This window comes from Amblyomma mixtum, chromosome 4, assembly GCF_055824585.1.
Source record: "Amblyomma mixtum isolate Tamu chromosome 4, ASM5582458v1, whole genome shotgun sequence".
In the NCBI taxonomy this organism is placed as follows: domain Eukaryota; kingdom Metazoa; phylum Arthropoda; class Arachnida; order Ixodida; family Ixodidae; genus Amblyomma; species Amblyomma mixtum.
In genome coordinates, this window is record NC_143015.1 from 88,160,170 (window position 1) to 88,184,294 (window position 24,125).

The following is a 24,125-nucleotide window of genomic DNA, read 5'->3' on the forward strand; positions in this document are numbered from 1 at the left end:
CCGTTTAAAATAAAAAAAAAAATGACAGACCATGCTCTGCAAGAAAAATCTCTGAATGCTCTAGCAAGCAGTTGACCGCATTAAAGACGGCTTAGCTACTTTCAGACCACCACAAATAGTTTTGTAACCATTACAAACACTTTGTCCTTCTTTCCTTCTTATTATTTGCTTTTTCTTGCCGCCGTCGTGGCCAAGTGGCTATGCTGCTCGACTGCTGACCTGGAAGACACGGGTTCGATCACGCCGCGGCGTTCGCATTTCGATGGAGGCGAAATTCTAGAGGCTCGTGTACTGTGCGTTGACAGCGCACGTTAAAGAACCCGACTTGGTCCAAATTTCCGGGGCCCTTCACTGCGGCGCCTCTCATAGCCTGAGTCGCTTTGGGACGTTAAAGCCGCATAAACCAAACCAAACCTTTTCCTTCTTTTTTTAATTTTTTTTCGGCACTGCCCATTTTTAATGGTCCATGCGACAGGGCGACGCGCTGAGGCTTTCTATGCGAGTGCATCGTAGATTTCCATGACGTCAACGGAGGCAGAGTTTGCATACGTCATCCACCTTCCCTTAGCTTACTCCATCTAGGATGACGTCATGAAAGATTAGCCGCCACTGGTGCTGCATTGCCGCATGGACTATGTTCGCCTCTATCCATCACGTAACAGGGCACTCGTCTTAGCTATTGAAATGTTCTTTTTGAAAGACAGGAAATAAAGTAAAAAAATCCTCCTTAGCTAACTTGTTCTTTCCCAACCGGAAAGAGAGAGAGAGAGAAAACTTTATTACAACAGGAATTCGGGGCACGCCCCAGGGTCCCCGCACGACCCCACTCCACTCAAGTGTTTATGTTCCTGAGGTCCATAACACTGGCAGCCCGGCCGGTGGCGATGGTCTGCAGGGCCGGGTCCTCCGAGCGCAGCAGGGTCTCCCAGTCCTCCCAGGTTTTGAGGTTCTCTAGGTCCCGCGGGGGAGGGTCCGCCGGGCAGAGGGAAAGGATGTGGAGGGAAGAAGTGAAGGGTTCTGGGCATAGGGCGCATGCCGGAGTAGGGAAGGAGGGATGATAGTGGGCTAGGGCTCGAAACCCAATGATATGATTCTTCTGATGGGACTTCACAGCCTTCGGAAAACGCGCATGCAAGATCGCAACGTTGAACCTGTTGTTTCGCCGAGAGTCGTTTTAGCCGAATGGTGCTGCAGGTAAAGGACATTTACAAAGAATTATACTTTTTAGCGGATTGGTTTCCTCTCCTGATGCTCAGTATATCCTTGCCGGCCTTTTAGTTCTGTTGTGTTTTCTATGATGTTTGTGCCACGTAGTGCCTACCTAGGTGCTCCGTAAATAGTTTTTTTCTGTGTGTATACACACATACATATATGTATATATATCTTTTTTGTTAATAACCATGCATAATAAATGCGATGAAAGAAAAAAAGAACCCTCGTATCTATCAGTTTCCATACTCGCTTCCCACGACAAATTCCTGGGTTTGAATCCAACCCATAATATTTTTTTTTCTGAGATTTTTTTCTTTGACGTGACACAGACGCCCCGCACACAGACGGCTGAAATTGCTCACTGCGGCCAATAATGCTAGCGCATTGAAATAAGAGCCTGGCCTCGAGATAGCGCCAATGCGCATGGGCTCGAGCTGTTGGCTTCTAGGTGTGTCTATGAGCAGAGGGTTGGCTCCAACTCTTCCCTTTTTTATCAATGGGAGCTTTAAGGTACTTGATTGTGACGCTGAATATAAAACCCTGTGGCCTGAGAACCTTTCATGCACCCTGTATTTTGCAGCCAAAAACTTCACGTTTTTCAATGAAATATAGTCTACAAGCCTAGTAGCTCTTCAGGCTATTCGACCGTATTGCATTATAAGGGGTATATTTGTAGTGGCATGTGATGCTTGAAGCAGGTTGCCTCAACGATGCAGGGCCGAGGTGCGCTTGTTTACAGGGTGATCTTTTGGTGTCGTGTGAACATTATGGCTATCGTTGTATTCTAATGTGGTTTTATCGCGGGAACGACTGGGCACCATGAAGTGACTTTTCCATGATTTATCAACGACGATGTGTATAGGACATGAGCTTCACTTCGACCTGTTGTTCTCATTCTCTAACAGGCATTGCTGCACTGGCCAAGGTGATCCTAGCCATGGAGACGGGAGCCATTGCGCCAAACTTGCATTTTAATGAACCGAATCCGGACATACCCTCGCTACATGATGGCAGCATCAAGGTAGTAGACAAGATTACGGCCTTCAATGGCGGCTTGGTCGGGGTCCACTCAATCGGCTTCGGTGGTACCAACGTTCATGCAATTCTTGAGGCCAACCCTAGACCAAGTGTCCACGATCTCCCGCGCAAGAAACTGCAGCTGCCAAGACTTGTCCTTATGGCCGGTAGGACAAAGGACTCCCTGATGGTGAGATTTTCTAGCCTATTGTACGTTTTGTGAATCTGCGTGAATGTATCGTAATAAAGCTATTTTATAGGTACGACTGAGCAGAAAAGCAAATTGACATTGAGGCCAAGCATAGTTAGGCACAGCCAGTGGCGGATATTTTATAGCAAACTGTGAACTGAAAAGAATGTTATGTCTACCAGCCGCTCGAACACTCAACTCTCACGCAGTCCTCTAGATGAAACAGTGATTTAGCTGTTATTGAACCTGGAGGATTGCTAAAGCAACGATGAGAGAGAGAAGAGGCGATGGAGAGCGCGCGGCAGCGGCGGCGGCCCCGGCGCGCTAGCTATATGCGCCGCTACTGCGCGTGCGCAACTGGCGAGCGCAGCGGCGGCACCTATGAGTTACCCGCGAGCGGCAGCGGCGGCGTGCCATCTGTGCGCCATGTGACGTCACTGCTCCACGCGCATGCGCAGTATGTCCTTTCCAGAGCTCCGCAAAATGACTCGGCGACTCGCGTAGTGTTGCTTTCGCAACAAAAACATTCGCATCATTCGTGCATATACCTAGGAAATCGTACCTAGGAATTCATCTTGAAGAAGACTTCAACTGGAGAATGTGTGTTGACAACATTTGCAATAAGGCCATGCGGAAACTCTGGTTATTGCTACGGAAACCTAATAGCGCCAATGCGTGGCTAAAATTTATCGCTTACCAAATGACTCTACTTGCAGTACTCACGACAGTCCCATTTGGGATCCATACACTAGACAAAACATTGCAAAATGCGTGCGGGCACAAAACAAAGGTCTAAGGTTTGCGGTCTTTAACTTGTACTCTAGACCCCAATCAGTGCCTTAACATATATGCAGGACCGGACTAACCACTGTAAAGCAGAAAATGCAGTATAGCAGGCTGATGTTCCTTTTCCTTTTAGGGGGGGAATATTGGGCAAACCTGGACAGATATATCAATCATAGAATCAAGCTGGCAGTTGGACAAAACATTTCAAAAATATCGCACCACTTCCTTTTAGAACAGGTTCTTCTAAAATATTCTTATCTGGTTCGAAACATTAAAAAAATGGAATAAATTAGCAAACGAGATTGTTCAATATTATGATATACAGGTAGAAACTTTTTAAAACACTTTCAGGAAATATACTTGACGGGTTTTAATTGAATATCTTTAAATATCTTTTGAATACCTTGAATATGGTTGGCTCCTGATGCGCCGATGCTTTTATATATTCCATTTTACTTGTGAGCCTTCATCTCAGGTGATTTATGGTTTTTGTTTTTCACTTGTTTGAGGGAAATCAGTTATTCTCATGCTATGCTGTGCATTTTAGCCTCAATACTAGTTGGTGATCCGTAGTAAACGTAAAGCATGGCAAATGCACGGACGTAAGATGACATGAAAATGGTATTTCCAACCGAATTTTATTAGAAAGATTGGTCAGAATATATATAGGCACACGAAAGAGTAAAAAAAAAAACAAAACAAATGAACACAAAAGCCTACAATGCGAAAGCAAATTCATGTCCCATTGTTAAAGGTGCACTGAAGAGGATTCTGAACTTGTCTTTTTGCTGCTGGAACTCGATCTACACGTTCCTAGCATTCTTAGAAACAGTCACTTATTGCCCTGTGTGGCCGATTTCCCCAATTAAATCGAATTAACGTCCGGCTCCCGCCTTTTTTTTTAATTGTCCCTCGTACGGTGGGCGGAGTCGACCAACGCGTGGAGCGCATTTCACCCAGTCCCGTGGAGGCTTTGCTTTCGCTTTATTTTGTTTTTTAGGTTTCCATGAATAAATAGTTTCATTCGCAGATAATATAGCCGCAAAATAAGCCGAAGAAATAAAAATACGCGCGGACTATTTGCTACTACGGACTGCTTCGTATTACTCCGCCAATGGCAGAGCGGCAAGCCGCCACGGGACTGGGTGAAAGGCGCTCCACGCGTAGGTCGACTCCGCCCACCGTACGAGGGAGAATTAAAAAAAAAAGGCGGTAGCCGGGCGTTAATTCGATTTAATTAGGGAAATCGGCCACACAGGGCAATAAATCGCTGTTTCTAAGAAAGCTCAGAACGTGTATATCGAGTTCCCGCGGCAAAAAGACGAGTTCAGATTCCTCTTCAGTGCACCTTTAATGTTGAGATACATAATGTACTTTTCAAAAGTGCGACTGGTGGCGTAGGTATGCAGACACTCCCTCTCATGTCAGTCTCCATAGCTTAATCTGATATCTTCCTTGTAATCTGCGTTCGACAGCTGTCAACAATTACAGAATGCGGAAAGTCAGGGGCACAGTGGCAGCCACCCTGAAAGTCGTAGTCGCGGCAATGAATTGCAAGAGTTTCAAACATTTGACGCGTATTGTTGGCATGCTCTCGCCGTCTTTCGTTCACCAATCGTCCGCTCTTGCCCACATAGAAACGGCCACATGGCAACGGTATTTTACAGACAGTGGCCTCGGCACATTCAACATTCCTATTGATATGCCGTGTCTGGCAGCCTACATTTTCTCTTCCCAAAGGGCTCGTCAACATACAAAGCTTGTTTAGTTTATGGGGGACTGAAAGAACGACTCTTATGTTCACTCTCCGAGCAATCTTCATGAAATGGTGGGATAAAGCATGGATGTATGACATGGCTGAAGGTCTTTTATTTTCTGTTTTTTTTTGGCGCCTTGTCACTGTCATTCTTCTCCTTTTTGAGGATGCCTTCGGCTAGAGCACAAAGCAGATGGGCTGGATAGCCGTTCGGCTTCAGCCATTTTATCTGCCTCGAGAAATTGTTAATCAAGTGGGGGCAAGACTTTTCCAAAGCATTCGAAAGGTAGATTTGCACGATGACCCTTTTCACGAGCTTCGTGCGGGAAGACGCAAAGGGTAGCAACGCTTCCTTGACTCACGTCTCGTACACCCAGCGGTCATGCGAACTTGAACATACAGGCTAAGAGAGAACCCATCGGGAACCTCATGAGTTAAAACAAGCGGTCTTAGACACGCGTCAAAAATAGCCAAAGTGCGTGACACTCCTCTGTTCAAAACCCATATCGGCCGCATTTTAAATGACTACAAAGTAACTTATCATACTGAAAGGTTAGTGGAACTTTTCAGTTCGCAAGAGATTCAGTCAAGGCCCTTCCACAATGTGTTAAAAAGATGACGCTGAGGATGGCGGCGATGCTCGACCCGAAGCAAATGCCTTTTGTTTGAATGAAAACGCCATAACACCAAGTCACATCCGTGTATTGCAGATACATTGAAAGTGATTTTAGGAAGCCGCTTACAATCACCGACTGAGTTCTGAAATTTGACAGCCACCAATGAAAGAATGCATTCCTCAACGCACTACAGTTGACCTTGGTCCAGCAGTGAAGGAAAAAGGGTCTTTGATGGCAATGGAAAAAAATTTGCAGCACATTCCAGCTAGTTTCTTCAAAAACTCAGTGATAATTTCCCGAAGTCCTTATCAAAAGGTGCTCTCTATATTTAGGAGCTTTAACCTTACCTGCAAAAGGAAGCTACCGCCTTTTGCCACATCCGCCGCTCCTTGACATCGGCGCCCAAAGCCAAGTGAATTCTGTGTGTTTTGGCAAAAAAAAAAAAATAGTTCTAAACTATCGACCTTGGTTTTGTCAATTAGTTGCGCGAGTCTCCTTAGCACAAGCTTATTGCGCAACTTTTTGGTCCGAGTTTTTTTCTTTGAAAGGGACGTATTAAAAAGAAAAGAGGCTTCAAAAATGCCTCCATTGCCTGCTTAGCATTTTCTTTAAACAAGGTGTTAAGCAACAACGCAAATCCCCCTTGGTTGTCTGGTGCAAAAATGCACAGAAGATGCGCCTTAAAATAGCGCTCGACTCCCCTCAAAGGCAAGGTCGCAGGCGAAACTATGCCGCGCGTAAGAACGTCCATGCCCTAAGTATTACGTCGATCGCATTGCATGCTTTTGTGTCAGTTTCTATTATTTTTGTTCCTCCTTTAATGTGCCTTTAAATTCCGATTAGTCTTTCTGAATAAATTAAGTTGGAAGTTGCTCTTCTCCGTCTTCTTTCTTACGTCCCTGCGTTTGCCGCACTTTATGTTTACTAGGCACTGAAATGTTGAATGTCTGCGAAGTTCATATTTATTTCTTGTGTTGTACTGAATTTTCTGCTATTCTATAACCGACACTTCTGTCTTCGCGTGACAATGGCAGTATCGATAACAAAATGCATAAAGAAATCAAAATTTAAAAGCTTGCATATGCGGCATTGTACATTCCTTCGTAAAGAGCCTAACTTCCAAGCGTGCTCAAAGCTATATTCCAGTGCTCAGTACAACTGTAAGGAATTAATGCACTGCCCATGTTCTCTCACAACATGAATCAACCAGTATAGGCTCAAAAACGTTGATCCAAAAAAAATCTATAGCGTGTTTCTTCGCGCCACTGAGGCTAGAAAAGAGTCTCGGTATATCGTTGACGTAGGGCTCCCGCCTCTTCAAGCAGCGCAGTTATGCGCGGGTCTAAGATTAAGTAACGCTACAGCTCTCAATATGTGAATACAAATGTTATTTGCATACCCTGTGTTTTACCTGATATGTTTTTTAATATTAAAAATGAGCTTTTTGATTTAGAAAACCGCTTTTTTCGGCTTGGCATTGTCAGCTGTGTAGCACATCAGTGTACAGGTGAGACGGGCTAACTAGCAGGCTGATTACCCATTATTTATTAGTTAATTTTTAACAATTACTGTTAGTCTCCTTTTTTACTGACAGGCGCATAGCCCACCTTAAGGGATAAAAGTATCAGTTTTGAGAATTTCGATAGCGCCGTAACCATCGGCGCTGTGGCCAAAGAAGTTGAGGCTCTCTCCACGAGTTACGTTCACTGGAGGGATTACTTTTCCCTCAAGCCTCTCGAAAGCGCATGTGTTTTTGGTGCGACGCAGCGAATTTGTTGATCCACAGCACCGAGGCTAACTCTGTGTCTTAAATTCTAGAAACACATCTGTATAATGCTCACGGTGGGCTTGCACACCTCTCAATAATTAAGGGGACTAGCAGTGATAGTTAAAAAGTTTACTCAAAACTCACCAGCTTACTTGTTAGCCCGTCTTAGCCATGCCCTACACCACTGACGATGGTTTAAGGAAAAAGCGCTATTCTAGCCCAAGAAGCATATTTTCAAAAATTGCAGAACATCTGAGGTGAAACACCTGGTATTAATAATTGATAAGCAGCATACAATCAGCAGCTCAACATATTCAAGCTAACACAAGCAGTCGTAATCAATAGTGAAAATTACAAGAGTCCCTACAAAATCAATCACTACGATTAAAATTAATCGGCGAGGTTTGTGACAATATAAATACCGCCATTAATCTAATGTGGCCCCTAATTTTGGAGCAACACGAGAAATAAAGGCGCTAATAAGACATCATCATCCCATTTTTTTTAAGTCGTAGAATGTAATTTTTTTTTGCTCTTTTGAAGGCCTGGTGACGGTTGCTAGGCAGCTTAGGAGACATGGCTTCGCACAAAAGTTCCCATAAAAGCAGCTCTCATCAGCATTCATCATAGCTACCACTTAATATTCCGCTAGATTTTGCTTTCTATCAAGTGTCAGCATTTTGTGCATCCAATGAGAGTGCGCCATGAGCACATAGAATTTCTGTTCAAGATCGTTGACGTGCAGATGCCGCTGTGCCATCGAGTTCCATAAAAAACTGGAAAATCATCGGTGCCAATTGGCCACGGCCATACCTTGCGTTTTCAGGCAAATTTCCTTAGTGGTGGCTACAAGTGGCGTACACGCTCGCGGGGTGTTGTCCATGTCCTCATGCATGTCGAACAATGCATCGTACTTCTCGGTGGTTCGTACTTACTGTACACATTCCTCACGTGTCCATGAATACTCTCCGACATTTCTCTTACTTTCCTCCCGAAATGCACTTATTTGCTAAGTAATCACCTTCAAACGGCCTCCAACTAGGCGCGAAGCGAAATCGAAAGAGGAACGAAAAGTATGGGACTCGTAGCCGTTCCCAGAATAAATGACGCAACAAGTATCCATGCACCATTGCAATACAGTCCGTTGTTTCCATAATACACAGGCGTAGAAGTTACTTAACACCGCTTTTATACATCTGCGCACCTTGAAGATATTTTCACAGCGTAGCTGCTGCATATTGTACGTTTCGTGTGATTACGCTGGTGTCTGTGCCGTATTCTAGTAGGATTTTATAGGGACAATGGTTGATATTACTAGCAAATAAGCACCAATGCAGTGGGCTTGCCTGTGCTTAGCCAATCGACAACGTAATTGAAGGTGTGCGGACTTAGCCATTTGTTGCCGTAGAATAACTGTTAAATTTTTAATTACATCGATGGCATGTTTCGTAATCTCCAGTATCGCGGGCTGCGAACTTAGGCAGGGTGAGTCCAGTGAAACAAGGCACACAACCATTGAACTAAACTTTTTTTCATCCAGAACACCCTTAACCGCCTGGAATCCGAAGGGCCCTATCCGGACTCGGCATATGCGCTTCTGAACCGTGTCGGGCAACCCAGCGTCAAGCAGTTCCCCTGCCGCGGCTACGCCATGGTGCCAGTGGATGACAGCTCAGGCAACGAAGTTTTTAAGGTGGTCGAACAGGCACCTTCCGAGAAGCGTCCCCTGTGGTTCGTCTTCTCAGGCATGGGTTGCCAGTGGAGCGGTATGGCAAGACAGATGATGCAGTTTGACGTGTTTGCCCGCTCCATCGTCAAGTCCCATGACATCCTAAAAGAGTACGGCGTTGACTTGGTTGATCTGGTGACCGCCCAGGAGACTCGGGAGAAGACCATGGTTTCTACCTTTGTGTCCATCACAGCCATTCAAGTACGTGTGCACGCCATTCATACCCACTCCGCACACATATGGCAGTTACTAAGCAAAACAGAATGGATAACCCGCTACGCATAAGCTTTCCAGGAGCGAACTTCTGCCAGGGCTCTGCCACCTTACCGTTTGGCCCACTTGCGCGAACCTGTGGCTCCAATGCTTTACCTATAATGGCATAGACGCGCTCTTTAGATCTCGAGCCACACTCATGCCCGTTCACTTGAATGATCCTTGTAGTTCGTTACATTCACACCGCGCCTCTTTTGCTGTTCGTGTGACAGGTGGCGCTTGTGGACATGCTTCAAGCTTTGGGCATCCAACCAGACGGCATCATTGGCCACTCGATGGGCGAGGCTGGTACCGCGTACGCCGACGGAGGCCTGACCGCCGAGCAGGCCTTGATGTGCTCGTACTGGCGAGGCAGGTGCACCGAGAGCGCAAACTTGCCCAAGGGAGCCATGGCCGCTGTCGGCAAGTGCTATCGGAATTACATTAACGGCATGAGCCGCCGTGGTGGCTCAGTTTTTATGGCGTCCGGCTATTGACCCGAAAGACGCGGGTTCGATTCCATCCGCGGCGCTTGAATTCCGACATACGCGAACTTTACGTTAAAATCCTCGGGTGGTCGAAATTTCCTGAGCTATTCAGGGACGTTAAAAAACCTCCCATAAACCATTAGCTGCACGAGGCCTACAACACAACTTCCGACATATTCTAGCCACGCAGTTCATACGTTAGTACTCGGAGTGTAGAATTTTACATTCATCTTTTCCTCTAACTTGGGATACTAAGCGGCACCACCAGTTGCAAAGCAAGGCTCCTCTATGTCCTCTCGTTGGGAGTTAGACTTCCTATCTTATAGAGATTGCTGGCTCTCCATTATGTGAACACTGCTGCTCTAAGGAATTCATTCCACACCTTCTTTGTCACTGCCCTTCCTTGACAATAATCCAACGTCTCGGATAGTAGCACCGCCCCGCTCCAACTCACGACCGCTAACAGCGTGTAATATTCCGGCATCATGCCAACGGTTTTTTTCAGTGCAAAGCTTGGTTTTGGTTTGGTTTTTATGGGGTTTAACGTCCCAAAGCGACTAAGGCTATGAGAGACGCCGTAGTGAAGGGCTCCGGAAATTTCGACCACCTGGGGTTCTTTAACGTGCACTGACATCGCACAGTACACGGGCCTCTAGAATTTCTCTTCCAAAGAAATTCTAGCCGCCGCGGCCGGGATCGAACCCGCGTCTTTTGGGTCAGCAGCCGAGCACCATAGCCGCTGAGCCACCGCGGCGGCTCAGTGCAAAGCACAAATATATTAAAACATTTTACGTCGACAGGTTTTAGCACTTCTCTCTAGACACATTGCAATGTTTTCATTGATATGAAAAGACGAATATTTAAGCTAATGTACTATTTCTTGAGCAGAATCACATTTTTCCAATCACGTTTCTTCGTGTCGAGGTTAGCCAATCGGTCCTTCTCTGGTTCACCTCTCCACCTCTCATTTACCCACTCTTGATCTCTTTTATTGGCAGTTATATTCTCGCAACCACGTTTCGATAGAGGAGGAACGCAAAAGGAGCCCGTTTGCTGTGCGATGTCAGTCCACTTTAAAGACCCCAGGTGGTTGAAATCACTGTGAAGCCCCCAGTACGGTAACCCTTTCTCTCTGCCTACTTCCATTCAAACCTTCCTCCTTTACGTCACTGCGTGGTTGAGGCCGGGAAGTGAGTAAGTTCCTGCTCCATTTTCCCCATTTTCCCCTGCTCCATTTTGCATTGAGTACAGAGCACAGAGCTATGCAGCGCCTACATTTCCGATTCATTTTGCAGGGCTGTCATGGGAAGAGGCGACAAAGCGATGTCCGCATGACGTGTACCCCGTTTGTAACAACGCCGAAGATACAGTCACTGTGTCCGGACCTGCCGAAGCCGTTGCCAAGATGGTGGCTGAACTCCAGTCTGAAAACATCTTCGCCCGTGAAGTGGACACTCTGGGCGTGGCCTTCCACAGCAAACACGTCCACAGCATCGGACCCGCGCTCCTTGGAGCCCTCCAGAAAGTAAGCTGACCCAAGATTGTGGCTGAACTCCAGTCTGAGAACATCTTCGCCCGTGAAGTGGACACTCTAAATCATCTTGACGCCTCTAACATAAGGAGCTAAGCACTCGGAGCGCTTTTATACTTACAGGAAAACGAAGGAAGTGCTATGGGATAATTTCCTGGATGATGATGATAATGAAAATGAATTATATACCCCAAGACGAAATACAGTGGTTCTCTTCACTTGAAGAGAGGATCAGATTCAGCCTGAACGTTGGCCCTATTCCAGGAAAGCATGCTTCTTTATTAGCCATGCACTCTGGTTCCAAAAAGGTATAGAAGGAGGACATAAAAAATCTCAAAGGACGGTTACCACTGTGTGAGGCGATACTGAGAGACAGCTGTTCAGTATGTTCATTTGATAAATGGAAGTAAAGACCTTTAGAGCAAAATGCATTTGTGTACTAACGACCAAAAATGTACTGTATGCGTTTTCTCAGAGAAGTAAATATGGTTGTGGTGCCTCGTGATCCAGCCGCCTGGCAATATTGCCACCTTATGAGTTATGATCATTCGAAGACACTTTCAGACCTTTCAGAAAACTAACTGGCTTGCGTGATTGCTTCTAAATAATTTTTTCCTGCACAACAGAATCTCGTATACTTTTGTTGTCGATAGTATAGTTATAGACCACTTCTTAATTTTTCATACATGCTCTCTCTCCGAGGAGCACTTTTCTGCCCGTCTTTCATTATCATAAAGACAACCTTGTGGTCTGGGAGATGCATTCGAAGGCTTGAAAAATGGCTGATTCTTAAAAGTCGAGGCCGACGCCTTTGTTTCTGGAGGTCGCCAAAGCAGTGGGAGTAGTTATGAGGTGGTCGAACTACACCCTCGCACGTGACGTTACAGGGTTTGGACCACCCAGCGGGGTGCGTTGCCGTGAGGCGCTCCAGTGATGCTATGAGTGACGTCACTGCAGCCATCCTTCTCCTTTCATAGAAGGCGTGTTTACCACTATTGGTTCGATTGGCTGCCCTTGTTACCATCGTCTGTTTACGCCGTCTACTCCTTATGGATTTTAGCAGCTATTAGTGCAAAATTTGTAAACCTTTACCCGTGCGTTAGCCCAAAGATGCACACTACCCCGTAGTATGCAGCCTATGCATCACAAAGGCCGACGCCGAATACGGCTAAGGCATTACACAGCAAATACAGAGACTGCCACAGACCAATACACATGGACACCGCGGAACACCCCGACCTCGCGGTCTTTGCCCTATCCGCGGTGACTGAGACCGGTGTATTCGTATCCGTGGCAACAACGTATGCGAAATAACCAAAAATGGGGGAGGGACCAGGAATAGCTTTCGATATAACTTCTACTGTTACCGGCGTCATCCGCAGCGATTCTAAAACAGCCGTGCTCAACTTTGCGAAAGGCCGAGTCTTTACCACTACCCTTCCCTTCTCCCTTCGGCGCACCACCACTAACCCCTTCGTCCCAGCACTCTGGAATGGGCTACGGTCCACTCCTCGAAACTAGGCAATGAGTTCGCCCACAATTCTGCCCGAGAATTTTTCAGACGGACTGTGGGCGACTTTAACCTGCGGTCTGCGACGGATCGGTAGGTCTCATTCCAAAATGTAACCCGAAAACTACCGACACGAGCGATATCTGTACCCCCCCCCCCCCCACCCAAGTCCCTAATACCCTGGCAATCACTTCGCGCTGCCTTCAAACATAGTCATTCTGTTCAACTCTCATTTTCTCTCTCGTGTACTCAGGCCAATATTGATCAAAATATGCTAGTTGCTAAGTAACCGCCACCCTAGATCAAATAATTTGCTCTGTGCGGAGGACCCGCCTCCTCCGGACTTAATACAGCTCCGAACAGTTGGAGGCAGTGCTGCTCAGCTCCAGCCCGGAGACCCAACTCCTGGAGCGGGCTCTCAAAGTCTCCGAAGACCAAGGGCACCCGACTGCCTATCACGGACTCAAGACCACCAACACCGGCTCCACAGGCTGAAGAAATAAATCTGTATGCGCCTCCGTTTGTTGCATGACACCCATAGCGATCCCTTAGGTTTAAGAAATGTGCTCTAAAATCCTATTGTAAACTCAGCGTAAGATGCCATGAGCCAAAAGGGCAGAACTAGCCCAGGTGACCGCGCAGCACCTGTTAGTGCTCTTACGCGTCTGGGCTCAATCCTGTTGCGATATAAGCGTCTAGCACCACATTTGCATGGTCGTCCGCGGGCGGCTTAACTTCTATTGCGGGGAACTCATGTCGTTCTTAGAACGCACATTTAAAGCGACGACATGGACAGGTCTGTTCCTTTTCTTACCGTTCCGTTAGGTTATTCCGGAGCCCAAGCCTCGCAGCGAGCGTTGGATCAGTTCGTCGGTTCCGCAGAGCCGCTGGAAGGAACACGTCGCCCAGCTCAGCTCTGCAGAGTACCACGCCAACAACTTCCTCTCGCCGGTGCTGTTCCATGAGGCTCTTCAGCATGTGCCTCAGGATGCCATCGTGGTAGAGATCGCGCCGCACTGCCTCCTGCAGGTAAGCCACATGACGAACAGTGCGGTCGCGGTTCAGCTAGCTGCGTTAAACTTAAGGACCTCTAAAAAGTAGAAATAAATGACATGTAATCACTCCAAGAGACGTGAAGCGTGATCCGGAGAGATAATGCGAGGTACTGGAGAACTTGCACAGTCCATTCTGGTCCCAACTTTGATGTGCCGAGGCCCTTAAAGGTTAAAGACATAAGTGCCACTCTTACCTCTGTGCCATTGCCCTCAGAGACGCTTCAGTGAATATTTAGCGACTCTGTTGCCGCTGTATATTTTCTGGACTTATGCTGGCAGTAGTCCCTTATAATAGAGCAATCGAATTTGCCCAAATCTTTCTCCCAGTTGCGACACCTACCAACGGCTGGGAAGGATAGCATTGCGAAACGGAATGTCAGCCTCTGCCACATCGGCTAATTTGGGTCTCCGGAACACGATAAGCGATTTCGACATCGATTGCTTTCACAAACGCATTTAACCTTCTGCAGGATATTTGGCCTCAGTTATCTATTACCCTTCCTTTGAATTTATAGCTCTCTTTCTTATCTTCTCCTTCCGGCAGGCTATCCTGAGGCGTGACCTCGGCGCCGGTGTCAGCCGTCTGGGCCTTATGAAGCGCAACGTTGAGAACGTGGAATTCTTTCTTGGCTCGCTGGGGAAGCTACACACTCTAGGAGTACAGATGGACCTGTCTCCGCTTTACCCTCCGATTCAGTGGCCGGTTCCGCGGGGCACACCAAGCATCTCGCACCTTGTCAGCTGGGACCACTCGGAAAACTGGACTGTCGCTGAGTGGAGGGATTTCCCCTTGGCTGTCCAAGTGAGAGAAGGAACATTTACCTCATAAACAAAACAAAAAGTATTCATAGGCGCTGCAGGTGGACGCATTGAACAAAGTAGCCAAGGATACTGAAAAATAGGACCCTCAATTACATTTGGTGAAATAGCATGAGCGGACGAGTTCCCTGAAAGGTGGAAATGCCGGGCACACATGACCAAATTGGGAGGGTAGACATGAAGTTTTTAATTATGTTTCAGGACCAGTCCAACTTAGGTGCGTATCATGTGGGTGATGAACCAATGAGGGCTTGGTGAAGTACCTTCGCCTTCGAGAACTGTCTGTCATCCAGTTACGCGGATGTTACTGCCACTATTGTGCCGTGATAGCCGGTACCAGCTAGCGAAGCGGGTATACAGGTGTCACCTCCCTTCCTTTATTCGACTATCTTACAACACCTCAAGAATTGTGTCTAGTTTGTATGTTAACCCCTGTGTGAAGATTGTGCAGCCAGTGTAAGTAAGATTACTCGACGTTTTATCTTTCTACAAAACCAGATGCATATCACTAAATTATTTTTAATACCCTGATTCTTGACGAGTGCTATAGCAAGATGCTGATGCTGCTCTTGCGCCCGGCAGCTGTGTCCTTGCGAAGAGAATACGAGTACGGTACTGGCACCTGGCGTCCCAAGATGGCGCCTGCAAAAGGATTCACGCTCTCCGGGATGTAGAGCGGTACTTCTGAACGGAGGCGCGTTCCTGTGTTCCACGAAATATTTTTGGTGGAGGTGTTGGATTCGATCCCTGTCGTGGTCATGTGAGCCACAATGAAATTTGGGCCTTGGCTCTGCGGCCGCCCTTTCAAAGTTCCTGCAAAACAGTAACAACTGCCTCATGCGCTATAAAAAAATTCAGTTATTCGTGTCATCCCATGCCTATTTCCTTACGTCGTGCATTTGGCCTTCACCGCAGACAGTGTTCACTGTGGACATGGAGAGCAACGGGGAAGACAAATACTTGGCCGGTCACCAGATTGACGGACGAGTGTTATATCCCGCCGCTGGCTACATGGTGCTTGCCTGGAAGTGTCTGGCCAACCGCATTGCGAAATCGTTCCACCAGGTGCCTGTGATCTTTGAGGATGTGAACTTTTGCCGAGCTACCATCCTACCCAAAACCGGTGAGCGAGTATACATGGCCTTGTATGAATGCTATTTCGCAAAACTAATTCGCTTCTTTGATACAGACTGCTGAAGGCGAGGAACAAACCAAAAATTTATGGGATGGTTACGAGTGTGTAGTCCGAGGTTAAGCGTTTGATGTTAGATTTAAATTTTATGATACTTCGAGGTGATGACCTCTCCAGGTGGTTCCTAAAATTACCACTGGCTGCGCATTGTTGTGGTCTCGCCACAACTTCCTCCTTCCACAGCAACTGTCCGTCCCACAAGGAACAAGGAACACGCCGTGTAGCAGCTGTCCCTGTAAATTTCAGTGAATAATCTTCTTTGGGATTAAGCTGATTTCGACATCAGCAGGGTGACGCACCAAACGTTGATGCGAACCGGTGTTTTTCAATTCTGGGTGGTTGTGTAGAGTAGAGGTGCAGTGTGAGAAGGTGCTGACAAGTTTCGTTCCCTCATGCGCTTTCAAGAACAACCGTTCAACCATCGGTATAAGGCCACCGCCCGGCGTGACAGGCACAATGAAGGAAACGTGCGAAAGGGATGAATAATTGCTGGACGCGTTGTGAATCTCATTGTGACATCCCTAGTGGTGTGTGTTCCGACCAGACACGGTGGTGCGCCGCATCTGCCCTCTCTCCTTTTCTTTTTTGCACTTCGGGTTACGAAGATCCCGACGATAACAGCGCTCAACAGGGAATCATGGCCCTAACAGCTGTCACTGTTTAAAAGAACTCGGTGCCTTTGTTTCATTCTGCGGCGAGAAAGCAATGCGACATTTTTACCACACCTAACATCTTTAATAAGGGGTCCATGGTAGAGAGAGGGTGCGGTAGATGGTCCTTGGCGATCACAACTTGTCTTCGCCCAGACGAAGACAAGTCCCCTTGTCGAAACGTTGGCTCAAGCGACCTGAGGTTTTCCCCTCCCTTGTTCATTTTGTGATCTTTAATAAGGGAGTAATTACTCAATGACATCCACCCAAGCGCTGCCATTTAACCAACACTGTTCCCACTTCGAGTTAATGATCAATTCGCTCTCGCCCTACCATAAGCTTGTCGTCCCGGTTAGCGAAGTTGGTAGAGCGACTGCTCCGCTGAAGCAGTGGTGCCGGGTTCGAACCCCGGACCAGTATCAATTTTTCTTTAACTGTGAGGTTTCTGAGAAAACTGTATAGCTTTCCTTTGTAGCCGTATGGCTGCGCTCGGGTGGATGTCAATGAGTAATTATTCCTTTATAACAAATCTACTCCACTTAGGGGGATTCCTCTAAACATTTGACCAACCTAACAACTTTCCTTTACTCATTAGTTTTGTGTCTTGATTCTCATTATTCCTTGTCTGAACGTTATAAGCGAACTAATTCGCTTCTGTTGATTTTTCTTTTTCATCTAGTGTCCCAGTATAATCGATGCATGGTTTACTGTTCTTATGTCCCAAAAATGGCTTACTTCGAAATGCCGCCTCTGAATTGAAGCTGACTTTGCACTGACGACTTTTTTGTATGCTATATAATCCATACCACCTAAGCCGCTGGGAAATCACGTCTCCAAAAGAAGGTGATGATCTTAGGGGGGGAGCGGTTATCTCAACCTACTCTAAAATCTTGTGTCCTTTACGCTAATCTGGAAAACAAACAAGAGATTTGTAGGTCAGTTTTCGCTTTATCGGACGCTGTTTTCCTACAGGAATAAAGCTCAGTGCCTATTCAATAAAAGGCAGCCATGTGCGGTATATGCGGTGATTGTTTTTATGGTTTCGAGATTTTTTACTTTATGAACCGTTAGAGATATTTTGGTGCGGCCTGTGCAGGAGGTGTCTACAGCAATTCAGGCATGAAGTGCATTACAGATTGTAATTGTCAAGCGAATAACCAAGTGATATTAAATAATCACCTTCTATATTTTTTAAATTTGGGATGGAAACTCTCATTGTGAAACAAGGAGACGGGAAATTTTCGAATTTTCAGAATCGGCTTATGATTTCAAATGGCGAGCGTTAAAAATACGCTTTTCAAAGCGCGATAAATTTGCTTTGCTAATCTGTAGAATTGCAGTGGCGTTGCTGGAATTTCTAATGCCGTGATTACCGACGCTTGTTGCGTCTTTAGAAATGTGGAAGACGTTAACGTGATTTCGGCAACGACACCTGCAGTAGAGACGCTCTTTTATAACTCTGCAACGCGGGAACACAAACTCAGCTAACTTTCTCAAGCGCATTTTTGATGCTCAATATTTTATACCGTAATGCCAATTTCGAAAATTTTAAAAAGTTGTCCCACCTGCAATGTTAGCTGCCTTCGATACAGGAATATCATGTGTGCCCTAAGCGAAAAAAGCAAAAACCTGATTACGTTATTTATGCTAGTTTGTCGTATATTAATCGGAATCTAGTATAATGTACAGTCCTCGTCAAAAGTATACAGCCCAAGGGGTTTGCTTCTAAGCTATTTAGTGCATCTCCTTAGCACAGTTAGCAGTCCAAAGCTTGGAAGAATTGAAGACTCGAGGCCATTTATGGTTCGAGAGATTATGGTCGCTTAGGATGCATAGCTAGGCACGCTGCAGGCCCCGTAAACCAACCCCTTGGCCTGTATACTTTTGACGGGGACTGTACATAAACGCCCGCATGGCTGTTCAGTCATTTCTGTAAAGATCGCGTCGGGGTATCCCTCACGGTTTTTGAACAAAGGGACTGTAAACGTCCCAAGAAAAACCGCAGGCGACACTTAAGCTCCAACTTAAGGGTATGCGGCGGTTGCCTTAATTCTGGGCTTTACATTTAAGTATCGCTGGAGTTCTCGTACTACTTCTCGAGCAGTGGAGCAGCGTTTAAGAGATGCGCCATTGCCCAGCAGTGGCAGGTACTGCTGTCCATGGCCCTTGTGAGACCCAGGCTGCTCTGCTAAGCTGCTTACATCATAAGAAGAAAAAAGTCAGCCCTTTCACTGAGGACGGTTGATCTTTGAAGAAACTGACCGGGTGAAAGTCGGAATATTTATCTAAGACTTTCTGACAACGGATGCCACTAAATAGGGAATCAAGTGTCCTTGAGTGGCTTTTTGTCATCTTGAGAAAGTTTAACTGTAAAGCAGAAAACTTCGGCTTCGATAGAAAAGATGTTGTTGTGTTGTTGTGTTGTGTTTAATGGCGCATAAGCAACTAAGGCTATCATGCGCCAAGCTCGGGGTAAAGAAAATTGTTTTATATAGGATGTTATACAAAAGACTAAATGAACGGTGGTGTAAAGGGCCTAAAAAGTTAATTCATGCAACCTAGTATAAACGTAAGACAAAAGTTTAGAAGTGACTTATGGTCAAAGCTTTAAAGAGGGTTGGACACCTTAGCAGCCATCCTTGGCTGTGCAAGGATCTCGAGGTCCCCAACCAATGGAATAGGGACCTCAGCCGTCTTCTCGGGAGTGAGAAAGTGGCCGAGGTGCATTAGAATTAAAACAGACCAGTGGGTAAAACACATTTAGAGACACTTAAGAAATCCTGATTCTTTAAGAAAGCTAAAAACATGTGATATATCAACAATTGCATTATCTCCTAAAAGCAGTTTAGGGTGAAAAGGGATGTATTCGTTATAAAATTGAGTAAAGTACTTTTTCCTTATTTTTTCCAATTTCGTACAAGAGAATAAAATGTGGTTAATCGTAACTTCAACTCCGCATTCCTCGCAAATAGGTTGATCTTTTTTTGTCAGTAGGAAATTGTGTGTCAGGTGAGTGTGTCCTATGCGAAGACGACAAAGAATGACTTCTTTGAAGCGTTCTTGGTGGGTGCAGGATTTCCATTCTCTTAAAACTGGTTTTATGAAGTGTAGTTTGTTGTTGGCTTCATTGTCCCAGGCAGACTGCCATTTTTTCTTTATTTCACAAAGTACCGAGTACATGCAATCTTTAAAGGGAATATCTACTTTCGTTATTTGCTTGCTACGAGCCTGCGCAGCGCAGAGGTCTGCTCTCTCGTTGCCTTTAATTCCGACGTGACTCGGCACCCAACAAAGTTTTATGTTTTTTCCTTGAGCTATGGCTTTTGCTATGTTGTGTATGATGTCACCGAGGATCGGAGTAATTGCATTTCTAGAATGGAGAGCTGTAAGTAAACTAAGAGAGTCTGTGTAAATTATACTGTTTCTGAGGTTTTCATTTAATACTTTTTTTACGGCTAAGCCTACAGCATAACATTCGGCTGTGAAAATTGATGCACACTGTGGAAGTCTGATTATTTCTTTCTCATGACCTCGTACTACTGCACTTCCTACGTAGGCATCTGTTTTTGAACCGTCCGTATAAAAGTCCGTAAAACCATTGTATTTTACCTCGAGTGCGAGAAATTCTTGTACTATATGTTGTTGTGGGGTTTGCGTTTTGTGAAACTGTGTAAGAGTGAAGTCGCATATTGGAGGAAAGTTGTACCACGGAGGTAGTGGCTCTCCTCTGAGCGCAATGTTAGGCAACGTGTTTAGTACCCCGAGACTCTCGCACATCTCTTCAAAACGCAGGAGGAGTGGCCTGGTAGTTTGTGGTTTGTTATTAAAAAGTGTTCTGGATGGACACTTTGTAACTATTTCGTAACAGATATGTTTCGGTAGGGAACGGATTTTTAGAATGTATGAGCATGTGAGCATGATTTGTCTGTCTGTAAGTGATGGTTCATTACATTCAACATAAAGACTGGTTATAGGCGACGTCCTATAAGCACCAGTTGAAAGACGTAAACCTAAATTGTGCACTGGGTCAAGTCGCTTCAAGTACGAGGGTCTTGCTGAACCATATATTATACTACCATAGTCTAATGAGGATCGTACCACGGAACGATAAATTTTTAGAAGGCTTGCTCTGTCAGAACCCCAGTGTTTATGCGAAAGGACTTTGAGTATGTTTAGTGATCGGGAAGTTTTCTTTTTTAACGCGTTAATATGAGGCAGGAAAGTGAGTTTTCTGTCAAATGTTATGCCTTGAAATTTATGTTCATTTTTTACGGGTAAATCTATTTCGTTCAGGTGTAGGGTGGGGTCTGCCTGTAAGCCTCGTTTGAGTGAAAACGGAATGGCCACTGTTTTCTGTGGTGAAAATCGGAAACCGTTTTTGTCTGCCCATGTTGTCAGTTTATTTATTGTCAGCTGTATTTGTCTTTCACATGTTGATATGTTGGAGGATGTGTAAGCTATCTGGAGGTCGTCCACATAAAGTGAATACATAACAGACTTTGGTATTATTTTGTTAAGAGAATTCATTTTTACAATAAAAAGAGTTGTGCTTAAAATACATCCTTGAGGCACTCCATTTTCCTGAATAAAATCCCTCGAAAGGGTTGAGCCTAGACGGACATTAAATGAACGGTTAGATAAAAAGTCTTTAATGGAGTTCAGCATTCTGCCACGGATGCCAAGTTCAGCTAAGTCCTGGAGGATCCCGAACCTCCAGGTTGTATCATATGCTTTTTCTAAATCAAAAAAGACTGCAAGACAGTGTTGTTTGTGTATAAAAGCTTCTCTGACTGTATTTTCGAGACGGACTAGGTGATCTGTAGTTGGGCATCCCTTTTTAAAACCACACTGGTGGATATCAAGAAGTTCACAGGATTGAAGAACAAAGGTTAGTCGTATATTTAGAACACTTTCGAAGGATTTGGCGAGGCAACTGGTCAGGGCTATGGGTCTATAACTGCTAGGAGAGGTTGGGGGTTTACTAGGTTTAAGAAGCGGCACAATAATAGCTTTTTTCCAGGCTTCAGGTATTTTTCCCGATATCCAAACTGTGTTAAAGAACCTTAAAAGTGCTTCTACGGCAGGTTGAGAGAGATGGGCCAGCATTTCGTAGTGGATTTGGTCGGGTCCTGGAGCGGTTTTTTTTCCAGCAGACAGTACTGTATTTATTTCTTGGAGGGTAATCACACTGTTATATTTTTGGTTTGCCCCTCCACTAGTTGGAAGTCTTTTTTTTTTCGGCTGTGTTTTTGTATTTTAAGAAAGACTGTGTATAGTGAGATGAACTTGAGACTGCAGCAAAATGTTCCCCTAATATGTCTGCCTGTTCCTCTATGCTTGTTTGTGTGCCGGGTGTTGTTAAAAAAGGAATTGTGAATGGTGAAAAGGTGCCATTTAATTTTCGAACCTGCTCCCACATTTTTTTAGATGGGATCTGACTGTTGATAGATGAAACATAATTTTGCCATGAAGCTTTCTCGGCACTGCGACGGACGTACCGAGCTTTAGCTTTTGCCTTTTTAAAATTCAAGAGATTTTCATGTGTCGGATATCTGCGGAATTTACCCACGCTCTATTTTGCTGTTTTTTTGCTTCTTTACATTCCTTTGTCCACCATACTTTATGGTTTTGTCGCGCTACTCCTGACGACTGAGGAATAGCTGTGAGTGCGGCAGTTATGATACAGTTAGTGAACTTTTCGTTTATCTGGTCGATGGAGAGATTATCTAAAAGTATATTTTCTAAATTTGCATTTGCTCTAAAAAGCGACCAGTCGGCGAGGTGAAGCTTCCAGCGCCGTGGCCTTGTGGGGATTATTTCCGGTGTGGATGTTAAAGTGATTAGTACAGGGAGGTGATCACTGCCATAAGGGTTGTCAATAACGTCCCAGCTAAAATCGTTAAAAACAGAAGGTGAACTAAAAGACAAATCTAGACAGGTCATTTTACCTGAGGCAGGGGAGCAGTATGTGGCTTTTTCTGTATTTAAAAGGCATACACTATTTGTGAGGATAAAATCTTCGATTATTTGACCCCTAGAGTCATAGCGCTCACTTCCCCAAAAAGGGGAGTGAGCGTTAAAATCCCCGACTACTAGATATGGTTCTGGCAGTTCATTGATGAGTTCCTGTAGGTCACGGACTGTTACTGTTATATGTGGAGGAAGATATACAGAACAGATAGTTATAGTTTTGTAGCTGACAATGCTGACCGCAACTGCCTCCAGTTTTGTTGTGAGTCTGATCTCTTGAGCAGGGACGCCGCTTTGTACGACAATCGCGACGCCTCCCGAGAGTCTATTTGCCTGCTCACGATCTCGTCTAAAAGTTTTATAATGCTTCAGGATGTTCATATGTTGTGGACCTAGATTGGTTTCCTGGAGACATAAGGCTACGGGTGACATTGACCCTAAAATGTTTTTTATGTCATCGTAATTTCTCAACAATCCTCTACAGTTCCACTGAACTAGAAAAGCCATGTTTATGTTTGGGGTAGGGACAATAAAGTGTTTACTTATTTTCTGGGCCCGTTATGAGGGCCCTGTCCTTCTTCCGCTCAAGAGAGCTGTTCCGCCGCTGTAAAGCAGGCGGGCTGGGGGTTAGATCCATCACCTCGTCAGAGGTGCTGGAAGACCGCGGTGAAGCCGCGGGCGTGTGGGGTTCAGGCCTCCCCCGACGGGGGGAAGTCCTGCGGGATGCTGACTTGTGGGCCGGCACTCCCTGGCTTGTAGTTGGCAGAGCAGCTTTCGCTGTCTCTGCCTGGGGCGTGGGTGGCACTGCCACAGGCGCGGTGGAAGTGGCCGCGGCAGGTGCAGGAGTGCTGTGTGGTGCTACGCCCCTGCGCACCACATCAGCGAAGTTTGGTTTCGCTGTGAAAGAGAAAGTGTTCGTGACTGCGAATCGCTTTCTTGCTTCTCGAAATGATATATTCTCCTTTGTTTTTATGGTGATTATTTCCTTTTCCTTCTTCCAGGACGGACATGCCCTGGAGTACGCAGCATGGTCGCCTTCACAGTTAGCGCAGCGTAGAGCTGCGTCACATTCCTCAGAATGGTGGTCCTTTGACGCGCATTTCGCGCAAGTTTTGCGGCCTCGGCAACTCTGTGATCCGTGTCCAAACCGTTGACAATTAAAGCACCTTCGGGGGTTAGGGATATAGTGTCTAACATTTACTTTGAGGTATCCAACGTCGATGGTTTCTGGCAATGTGCATGTGTTGAAAGTCAGGACCAGGTGTTTGGTATCTACATCTTTGTTGTCCTTGCGGATTTTGATTCGGTACACATCAATGACGTTTTGATCGGAAAGGCCTTCCAGCATTTCTTTTTCTGTGAGATGTAGAAAATCATTTTCGGAGATGACGCCACGGACAGTGTTGAGGGATCGGTGTGCGTTGATGGAGACAGGTGTCTCCCCCATACACACTATGTTTGCGAGTTTGGAAGTTTGAACATTATCTCGGAGTTCCAGCAATAGATCGCCGCTGGCCATTTTTGATACTTTGTAGCCGGGGCCCAAAGCTTCTGTTAAGCATTTTGATACGATGAAGGGGGAT

The 24,125-nt window shown here is 45.7% G+C and overlaps 1 protein-coding gene across 1 annotated transcript in view; it reads left to right on the forward strand.

Annotated features, from left to right (window-relative positions):
• The window catches only part of LOC149347332 (fatty acid synthase-like), an 87,881-nt gene that overhangs the window by 22,428 nt on the left and 41,328 nt on the right, over nucleotides 1-24,125 (forward strand). Inside the window, exons 6-12 of the mRNA XM_089541554.1 lie at nucleotides 2,118-2,419; nucleotides 8,887-9,276; nucleotides 9,561-9,750; nucleotides 11,111-11,340; nucleotides 13,682-13,885; nucleotides 14,456-14,713; nucleotides 15,646-15,853. Of these exons, the coding sequence (XP_089397680.1) occupies nucleotides 2,118-2,419; nucleotides 8,887-9,276; nucleotides 9,561-9,750; nucleotides 11,111-11,340; nucleotides 13,682-13,885; nucleotides 14,456-14,713; nucleotides 15,646-15,853 (1,782 nt within the window). The remainder of the gene's footprint in view (nucleotides 1-2,117; nucleotides 2,420-8,886; nucleotides 9,277-9,560; nucleotides 9,751-11,110; nucleotides 11,341-13,681; nucleotides 13,886-14,455; nucleotides 14,714-15,645; nucleotides 15,854-24,125) is intronic.